The sequence below is a fragment of the Heteronotia binoei genome, chromosome 2 (genome assembly GCF_032191835.1).
Source record: "Heteronotia binoei isolate CCM8104 ecotype False Entrance Well chromosome 2, APGP_CSIRO_Hbin_v1, whole genome shotgun sequence".
NCBI classification, from domain to species: Eukaryota; Metazoa; Chordata; class Lepidosauria; order Squamata; family Gekkonidae; genus Heteronotia; species Heteronotia binoei.
The window spans coordinates 205,074,405-205,084,931 of NC_083224.1; the positions used below are offsets into that span (position 1 = coordinate 205,074,405).

Genomic DNA, 10,527 nt, shown 5'->3' on the forward strand with positions numbered 1-10,527 from the left:
CCCCTGGAGAGTTGGCCACTTGCATACTGGCCACTCTTCTCCTCCCTGGGGGTCCCTCTTCCAAAACAGCATGTCCAAAAGCAGTTGGGGAAACTAAGTGATACAGAGACCCACTACATAAGAACATAAGAGAAGCCATGTTGGATCAGGCCAATGGCCCCTCCAGTCCAACACTCTGTGTCACACAGTGGCCCAAAAAACCCAAATGCCATCAGGAGGTCCACCAGTAGGGCTAGAAATCCTCCCACTGTGCCACCCCCCCCCCCCCCCAAGCACCAGGTATACAGAGCATCACTGCCCCAGACAGAGAGTTCCAACAATATGCTGTGGGTAGTAGCCACTGTTGGACCTCTGCTCCATATGCTTATCCATTCCTGTCTTGAAGCTTTCTGTGCTTGTAGCTGCCACCACCTCCTGTGGCAGTGAATTTCACGTGTTAATCACTCTTTGGGTGAAGATGTACTTCCTTTTCTCAGTTCTAACCTGACTGCTCAGCAATTTCATTGAATGTCCAAGAGTTCTCATATTTTGAGAAAGGGAGAAAAAGACTTCTTTCTCGACCTTCTCTATCCCATGCATAATCTTGTAAACCTCTATCATGTCACCCCGCAGTCGACGTTTCTCCAAGCTAAAGAGCCCCAAGCGTTTTAACCTTTCTTCATAGGGAAAGTGTTCCAACCCTTTAATCATTCTAGTTGCCCTTTTCTGCACTTTTTCCAATGCTATAATATCTTTTTTGAGGTGCGGCGACCAGAATTGTACACAGTATTCCAAATGAAGTCGCACCATTGATTTATACAGGGACATTATGATACTGACTGATTTGTTTTCAATTCCCTTCTTAATAATTCCCAGCATGGTGTTGACCTTTTGTATTGCACAAGGTGGGCCCAGTGGCTTAGGGAGCACATCCTTCTGCTAGCTTGGGCTACTTGTGAATGCACCAGTCAGGAGCACAACAGATACTTTTCTCCATATTCCTCTTCCAGCCAAGGATCCCCCATTTTCTCCTGCAACATGATACTCTGTCTGCGACCCCAGTCTTTTTCAACCAGCACCCCCCCCACAACTGTTTTGACAGTTGAAAAAGTGCAACAGAATGGGAAGCAAGAGTGCTGCCCTATGAGCCAGATCAGGATTAGGCCCTTATGGCATTTTAAAATGTCTTTAAAATGGAGGCAGCATCCTCATGGCCACAAGGATGCCGTCACATTTAATACAATATCAGGCCAGGATCTGGGAGGTCCAAGGTTGAATCCTCATGATGCCACAGAAGCTCATTGGCTGTAGGTTGCCAACCTCCAGGTAGGACCTAGAGGTATTCCAGTATTACAGCTGATCTCCAGACTACAGAGATGGGTTCCCCTGGAGAAAAGGGCTGCTTTGGAGGGTGGACTCAAGGGCATTGTGCCCTACTGAGGTGCCTCCCTAGGCTCCACCTCCAAATTCTCCAGGAATTTCCAAACCCACCATTTGCAACCCTCTCAATGGGTAACACTGGATCAGTCATTCTCTCAGCCTCACAGGGTTGTTGTTTTGAGTATGAAATGGAGGAGGAGAGGATGATAATGTGAGCTACTTTGGATCTCATTGTGGAAAAAAGCTGGGTATAAATAAAAAGATACTAGTTAGACAGACCAATCATCTTCTATAAATGACAGGAATGGAATGACTCCTCATAACATCCCTGTGAGGTAGGTTAGGCTGAGAGAGAGTAACAAGCTAAATATGAGCTTCATGGCCAAGTCTCCCACATCCTAGTCCAACACTACATTGCATTGACTCATTTTATTTCCAATTTTTCTTTTACCTCAGTGAGGCTGACAACAAACCAGAACACACTTTTCTGCCTCCAAACCCCTCCTCACTCACCCCAAGCCCCAAGTGGAACTGCCCCAAAGGAGTGTTTAAAGTCCTTCACTCAATTTTTCTTTAAAATATCAATGATGTTTTGAGAAACAACTTTTGACATTTTAAATTCCCTCAGGGAGATTCTCAAACTGTCTGAAGGCAAGAGGGCCTTCCTTCTTCCAGACATCCAATATCCAGAATGTCTGGCTGGCAGTAACAAGTTACTTTCCTGGGGTAAAAAACAAATAAGAGTCTCAGCATTTTAAGAATCAACAAGCACTCTGCCATGGAAGTATTCCTGAGCCATTCTGGCAGACAACAGGTTGGAACACATTGGATATCTTCACAAAAAAATCTTAAAGCACATTTCTCCACTTTTTGTGCTATTGCAGAACAGTAAAATTCTAAGCAATTTCATTTATTATGGATCTGATGATCTAACATGGAGAAGCGTGGCTTCGATTTTCTACCTTAGACACCAAAATGTTCCTGGCCAGACCTCCACTTGAACAGTTGTCATTCATTTCAGTAGAGCTTGCGCACCATCCCAGTTTCCAAAGATGACAAAAGCGATACTTTTATCCCAGTTATTTTCTTGTCATGTGCTCTTCTCTGCCATTACCTCTTGCATAACCTACCAAGCATCTATTTAAAAACTTATTATTTTGGTTAAAAAAAAAAGTTAATTGCCATAGGTACAGTGTGCCTCAGCACGCACACAAAATGGTACACTGTGTACCATCTGGTACTTTAGGTGTACAGGCACAGGTTATTATGCAGCTGTACATCAGAGACAGTAAGACGCCTCTTTCTCCTCATTCAAAAGACTTACCCACAAGAAACCCTGGGGGATGAGTTAAATGATGCCACTTAATAATATTTTAGAACATAGTCTGAGTCTAGTGACACCTTCAAGACCAACAAAGTTTAATTCTGAGTATAAGCTTGTGCATGTAGAATTAAACTTTGTTGGTCTAATCTAGAAGGTGCTCCTGGACCGAAACTTTGTTCTGTTGCTTGAGACCAAAACAGCTACCCACCTGAATCTATGGGCGTTTTCGCACTGACCTTAATCGGCAGCGACGTCCCTCTTCACCACGCAGGATCTGCGCGGATTTCGCACCAATTGCTGCGGAGCACCCTGAAGAGCCGCAAAGTCCCACAGCTTTTGCGGTGCAAATGGAGTTTCCATTTGCGCCGCAAAAGCCGCGGGACTTTGCGGCTCTTCCGGGTGCTCCGCAGCAATTGGTGCGAAATCCGCGCAGATCCTGCGCGGTGAAGAGGGACGTCGCTGCCGATTAAGGTCAGTGCGAAAACGCCCTATAATATTTTAGCAAGACCAAAATAGAGATTTGGCCTGCACAGAGATCTGAAAAGAGGAGCAGCCCTGGCAATTAGGGACAGAGCATAAGAACTCTCCAGAAGGTTCAGCTTCACCACCCATTCTATAACCTTTAATGGCATCAGGAGGACCTCACCTTCCAAGGCAAGGGTTCCAAATATATGCAGCACTGAAATCCACAGTCAGTAATTGGAAGGAGAATCTTTGGAAGCTTTTGTAGACAGCCAATATTTGAAATGCACAAACAAATGCCAGGTCTCAGGCACCCTAAAAATATGCTTTATGAATTCTTTCCTGAAACCATTGCCAAAAGGGCCTAGGACAGAATTGGGACAACTTGTTCCCAATATGTAAAGCTGTAACCTTTAGAGAGACTTCGATTCAGGCAGATGGATTGGTGGTTACCCTAATGGCAGAGCTGACGTGATCAGAGCTCCAGACTAAAGGATCCTGGGAGATTCAGGTTCAATCCCTACTAGCAATGCATACATATGAAAAACCCTCAAAATGCTGTTATACAATCAGGGTTGCCATCCTCCAGGTAGGATCTGGAGGTCTCTCAGAATTGCAACTGGTCTTCGGGTGACAGAGACCAGTTCCCCTGGAGGAAATGGCTGCTTTGGAGGCTGTGGACTCTACGGCATTATACCCCATGGAGGTCCCTCTTCTCCCCAAACTCCACCCTCCCCAGGCTCCAACCCCCACATCTCCAGGTTTTTCCCAACCCAGAGTTGGCAGCCCTATAGAATTTTCTGAATTAATTTCCTTCACCCATTGCTGGAGTTCTATTCTAGCCCACCCTATTCTAGCCCACTCTCTCCAAACATTTTAAAAAAGGATACTGAAATTTCACAGCTCTGCTTTGGTGCATTTTGTAGGAAGGAAGCCTTGCTGGAAGAACAGCTTGCTTAGAAACACTCAGGTGCTGAAGTTTAAATAAATTTTAAATATTAGCTGGCACATTAAAGCACTGCTTCATCAAGGCCCACCTTAAGTGAACTTTTATGGCTAACCTTTTCCAGCTCCAAGAACGCAGCAGCAGCAGAGGAAGGGAGGAGCTGACTCAGCCTCCTGCTAACCACGAAACTAGCTACAAAGGCATTTTTTAAAAAGAGAGGGGGGAGGGGGAAGGGTCACTTTTGCTGTTTTTCTTGGTCTTTCCACAAACCATTGCAAAAGACATCCTCACTCCCAAATTAATATTCACAGAGGTGAGAGGTCACCAGCCTTGCCAGGAAAAGCATCATTGTGTTCTGAATGAACACACAGCTCAGAATCTCTTTCCTAGATTCCAAGTTGGGGGCAGGGTTGCCAGGTCCACTTCAAGAAATATCTGGAGACTTTGGGAGTGGAGCCAGGAGAATTTGGGGGTGGAGCCAGGAGCAAGGTTGTGACAAGCATAATTGAACTCTAAAGGGAGTTATGACCATCACACTTAAAGGGAGCACACACCTTTTAAATGCCTTCCCTGCATTGGAAATAATGGACAGGGGCACCTTCTTTTGGGGCTCATAGAATTGGACTCCCTTGTCCAATCTTTTTGAAACTTGGAGAGTGTTTTGAGGAGAGATACAAGGTGCTATGCTGAAAATCTGGTACCTTTACCTCAAAAAAACAGCCCCCAGAGCCCCAGATACCTACAAATCAATTCTCCATTATACCCTATTGCAGGGGTCCCCAGTCTGTGACCTGTTAGCACCTCCCCTTTTACCTGCCCAGGGGAGGCAGGGGAGGCATCCTCATCATGAGGCAGGGCAGCCCTGCAGCCCCATCCACCCACCTGGGACCCAGGCAGCCTTGCTCTGAAGCACCACCTCTTTGGTCCGCCCAGATCCCGGGTGGGTAGAAGGGGCAGTACAGCAGTGACCTTTGCCTACCCCTCATTTAAAGACCCCTCATAGGGGGTGAGGGGCAGCCTGGTGTGGCAAAAACCCCAGCACCACCACCACCACCAGTCCATGGAAAAATTGTCTTCCATGAAACTGTCCCTGGTGCCAAAAAGATTGGGAGCCTATGGTAATTGGTCTCCATAGGTGTAATGTACTGGGAGACGAGTCGTGGTGAAGGCATAAGTCTTTATTGGCTGGTACATCACAAGAACTGGGAACACGCGGCCGGGTCCGCTAATATATACATGCATCCCGGAACATCCCCTTCGCTGGCCAGCCCAATCCTGGCCAGTTAAACTTCCCGCCCTTGGTCAGGATTGGCGGTGGCTTTTCCCGCGCTGCGCACGGCGACCCGAGGGTGGCTCGGGTCGCGCGGCGCTTGCGCTGAGTCCGATACACTACACTCCTCCCCTCCTAGTTTAAACTACATAGTCCTGTAGGTACGCTGGCGTCCTGCGTTCCCGTGTTGATCTCCTCGGGGTTGCCGTTGGTGTGGGGCCCGATCCCAACATGGGTGGCGCCGTTTCTGGCTGTTGCCGGCCCGGGTCGGGTGCTGGCTCCGGTTCTGGTCCCGCGGCTGCGGGGGCCTCGTACGTGGGTAGCTCCTGTATTGGCGGGGCCCCTTCTGGCGGTTCCGTTGCTGGCGGTTCCCTACTCTCTGCCTCTTCTGCCTCCTCGGGTAGGGTGCGGCGGCGCAGCTGGTCGATGTGCCGTCTCAGCACCTGGCCTCCGGCGGTGGTTACCTCGTATGACCGGGAGCCTGTCACCCTCAGAACCCTTCCCGCCAACCACTCGGGGCCGCTTGCGAAGTTTTTCGCATACACTGGGTCGCCCGGAAAGAATCCTCTCACTGCTTCCCGGACCTCGGGGGACCCGCGGACATCCGGCGCCCGGTCCGGGTGTAGCCTATCTAGACGAGTGGTCAGTTTCCTCCCCATGAGCAGTTCTGCGGGGCTGAAACCGGTTACAGGGTTTGGGGTGATCCTGTTGTGGAACAGGAATGCTGAGAGGCGGTGGTCCCAATCCCCATGTACTATGCGGCCAAGGGCCTCTTTGGTGGTCCGCACCATGCGCTCCGCCTGGCCGTTGGTGGCTGGATGGAATGGGGCGGACCTTATGTGCCTTATGAGGTACCGGTCGGTGAACTCCCGGAATTCCCGGGATGTGAATGCCGTGCCGTTGTCCGTCACCAGGGTGTCAGGGATCCCGTGTGTGCAGAGGACCCTCCTGAGCGCCCTGACTGCTGCTGCGGTGGAGGTCGAGGCCACCGGGATTACCTCTAGCCATTTTGTATATGCGTCCACAAGTATAAAGAAGATCTGGCCCTGATACGGCCCCGCGAAATCCACATGGAGGCGGGACCACGGCCGCCCGTTCGACTCCCACCTGTGGACCGGGGCGGACGGCGGATTGGGTCTGGACTCCTGGCATGGTTGGCACCTTCTTACCCACCCCTCTATTTCCTCATCCATGCCCGGCCACCACACGTAGCTCCGGGCCAGGGCTTTCATTCTCACGATGCCCGGGTGGGTCTCGTGGAGATCCTCTAATACCTGTCTGCGCAGGGGGGGGGGCACCACCACCCGGCTCCCCCAGAGTATGCACCCCTTGTGTGTCGATAGCTCGTCCTTCCTGGACGCGAACGGCCGGAATGCTTCTTCCACCCTGCCCGAGGGCCACCCCCTTCCCACCCAGTCCCTGACTCGTGCGAGGATGCGGTCTCTCCCAGTCGCCCTAGCCACCTCGTCCGCGTGCAGTGGGCGCTCGGGGAGCGACTCAATGAGCATCACCCCATGTGCCGGGGCGGGATCTGGGTCCGTTGTGGGTAGCGGCAGGCGGCTGAGGGCATCTGCGTGACCCATTGCTTTACCGGGGCGGTGTATCAGTGCGTAAGTGTATGAATTCAGGAACTGGTTCCACCTTAAAACCCTCTGAGACAGAATCTGGGGGGTCTGACGATCGGGGGCTAGGAGGCCGAGGAGCGGCTTGTGGTCAGTGGCGATGGTGAAACGCCTACCGTAGAGGTAGTCGTTGAACTTATGCACCCCCGCCACGATCGCCAGGGCCTCCTTATCGATCTGGGCGTAGTTCCGCTCGGCAGGGGACAGAGTCCGGGAGTAGTAAGCGATCGGCGCCTCTCTCCCGTCCGGGAGTTGGTGCCCTAAGACCGCTCCTACTCCGTAGGGGGAGGCGTCGCAAGCCAGGATCAGGGGTAGGTTTTCATCGTAGTGATGAAGTACCGCGTTAGAGACCAAGAGGTCTTTCACTGCCTGGAACGCCGCGGCTTGGCGTTTACCCCAGACCCACGGGGCCTGTTTATCTAACAAGCGGTGCAACGGTTCCGCCACGGCGGCTTTGTGTGGCAGGAATGCATGATAAAAGTTCAATAATCCTAAAAAACTCTGTAGTTCTGCCTTGCATTTGGGGGCAGGGGCCTGGACTATGGCCCTGGTCTTGTCCGCCGTCGGATGAATTCCAGCCGCGTCCACGGCGAACCCCAGGAACTCCACTCGCGGAACACCCAACAAACATTTCTCCTTTTTGACTCTCAGCCCCGCCGCTTGGAACCGTCTGAGGACCTCTCGCAGGTGGCAGCTGAACTCTCCTTCGGTGGGGGCGGCGATTAAAACGTCGTCAAAGAAGGGTTGAACTCCGGGGATCCCTTTCAAGAGAGAGTCCATTATGCTCTGGAATATCCCCGGAGCTACGCTGACCCCGAACTGCAGCCGTTTAACCCTGAACGCGCCCCTGTGGGTCACGATCGTCTGCGCCTCCGCTGTCTTAGCGTCGACCGGCAGTTGCTGGTATGCTTGTGCTAAGTCCAGCTTTCCAAAAACCCTCGCCCCGGCTAGTGCTGCTAGGACGTGGCTAACCACCGGGACTGGGTAGGGGTTGTCTTGCAGCGCCTTATTGATCGTGCACTTGTAGTCAGCGCAGATCCTAACCTCCCCGTTGGGTTTGACTGGCGTTACTATGGGGGTCTCCCATTCCGCATACGTTACAGGTTCTAGGACGTCCTGGGCTGTTAGGCGGTCCAGTTCTGCCTCTATTTTAGGCTTAAGGGCGAACGGGACGCGCCTCGCTTTAAGCCTTATGGGCCTGATCATTGGGTCTATCGGTAAAGTGATGGGCGGACCCTTGTAGCTCCCCAAGGACCCGTCGAAGACCTCGGGGAACTCCCGGCAGACCCCGTCGAAATTGCTGGCCTGCAGATGGTCCACCCCCACCAGCTGGATCCCCAGTGGATTGAACCACGCCAACCCGAGAAGTGTGGTCAGTTGGCGCTTGACCACTAGGATGTCTAGGGGCCCCCTAAAACCCCCTCTTTCTACATGCACCCGGGCCCACCCCACGATGTGTACTGGGTTCTTCTGAAAGTCCCTCAGTACGAAGTCCGCTGGCCGCGTTTGGATGCGGCGGCGGGGACATAGTTTCTTGAGGGTTTCCTCCGAAATGATAGAGATGGAGGAACCCGAGTCTACTTCCATGATGCAGGGGGCGCCCTCGATTAGGACCGACATTTTGACCTTGTCTGGGGCCGAGAGGGGCAAGTTCAATACCTGCAGACTGGTGGATGCCGTCGTGTGTGTGTCCAGGGAGTCGTGATGCGCTGACGGTTGGCGGCGGCTGTTCTTGGCCCGGCAAGCCCGGGCGATGTGGCCGGTCTTTCCGCAGCTGCGGCAGTCCAGGTTGCGGTACGGGCAGTCCCGTCGCTCGTGGGGGTCGCCGCAGCTGGCGCACCTGGAACCGGTGGTGGCGGTGGCCCTCTCCGTCGCTCGTTGTTTCGCTGGGGCCCGTGTGTCCGTTCTCTGAGGCCGCCGGAGCTGAAACGCTTCTTCCTCTGCTCGGTCTTCCAGCTCCGTTTCTCCTTGGTGGACTGCTTCGCCGCGTGGCTGGCCGAACGCCTTGGTGGCCCTCTCGAACGCCGTCGCCTCGTTGAAGGCTTGTTGTAGCGTGAGCTCCTCCTTAGCGAAGAGCTTCTGCTGCAGTCGTTCGTCTCGGAGGCCCCAGACGAAACGGTCCCTCAGGGCTTCGTCCCTTTTGTCAAAATTGCAGTTCCCGGCCGAAGGGCCGCCAGGTAGACTGCCGCTGTCTCCCCCGACTTTTGGTCCCTCTTGTGGAAGAGGAATCGGCGGGCGACGATGGACGGTTGGGGCGAAAAGTGGCCCGTGAGGAGTCTCACGACTTCCCGGTAGGTCCTCTCGGTCAGCTTAGCTGGAGCGGAGAGGCCTCGTGCGATCTCGAAAGTTTCTTCTCCACAGACGCTCAGCAGGACGTCTCTCTTCCTGTCGTCATCTTCGATCAGGTTCGCCCGCAGGTAGCACTCGACCCTTTCTGTGTAGGTCTCCCATCTCTCGGGGTGCTCCGGGTGGAATTCCGCAAGATGGCCCGTCGTTACCGTAGTGTTCGCCATGGTGGCGGCGGGCTGTGCGATCCTGCGGTCTCACGCCTTCCTCGTCTCCGGCCCGGTCAGGTTCCCCTCGGGGCGGCCGGACCTATCTCGATCCCATCCTCGTCGCCAGTGTAATGTACTGGGAGACGAGTCGTGGTGAAGGCATAAGTCTTTATTGGCTGGTACATCACAAGAACTGGGAACACGCGGCCGGGTCCGCTAATATATACATGCATCCCGGAACATCCCCTTCGCTGGCCAGCCCAATCCTGGCCAGTTAAACTTCCCGCCCTTGGTCAGGATTGGCGGTGGCTTTTCCCGCGCTGCGCACGGCGACCCGAGGGTGGCTCGGGTCGCGCGGCGCTTGCGCTGAGTCCGATACACTACAATAGGGAATAATGGAGTGCCCAGCAAACATTTCCCTCCAATGACCCTGAAGCGGGGGGAGGGTCTCCAAACCAGGGGATCCCCTGTCCTCACCTGGGAATTGGTAACCCCAGTTGTGTCACAAAAGAAGCTGGGAAGTTTCTAAATTAGGGTTGCCAGATCTGGGTGGGGAAACTCCTGGAGATTTGTGGATGGAGCCTGGGGAGGAGTGGGGTCGAATACCACAATGTCCACCCTCCAAAGCACCCCTTTTCTCCGGGGGGGGGGGGCTGATCTCAGTAATCAAGAGATAAGCTGTAATTCTTGGTGATCCTCGGGGCCCACCGGGAGCCCAGCATCCTTATTATCAACCATGCATTGTGGGTGAGGGGAGAGAGGGGGCCCTCTCAGACCACCAGCAGGGGGTGGGAGACGTTTTAGGGCAATTACACCCTTCCAAGCCCATGAATTTCAATGCATTTAGAAGGGTTTCAGTCCATATTTTCTTGCAGTCATGGATAGTGTTGCCAGCCTGCTGTACATTAAAATGCACATTAACACGCTGGTTATAAGGGCAGGTAGATGGATGAGAGAGTGGGGCGGGGGGGAGAGAGAGAGAACCTTCATTAAAGACTCAGAAGGGTATAACTCTCCTTAGGATGGCACTTTTAGTCTCTAAAATGAAA

The 10,527-nt window shown here is 53.1% G+C and overlaps 1 protein-coding gene across 1 annotated transcript; it reads right to left on the bottom strand.

Annotated features, from left to right (window-relative positions):
- Positions 1 to 5,774: 5,774 nt before the first annotated feature.
- Positions 5,775 to 10,216, bottom strand: LOC132567479 (uncharacterized protein K02A2.6-like; the record flags this gene model as incomplete). Its single annotated transcript, XM_060233155.1, has 3 exons — positions 10,187 to 10,216; positions 6,217 to 6,689; positions 5,775 to 6,090 (listed from the first exon to the last, which is right to left on the bottom strand). Coding segments are annotated over exons 1-3 (819 nt in total), but the record flags the coding sequence as incomplete, so codon positions are not given.
- Positions 10,217 to 10,527: the final 311 nt, after the last annotated feature.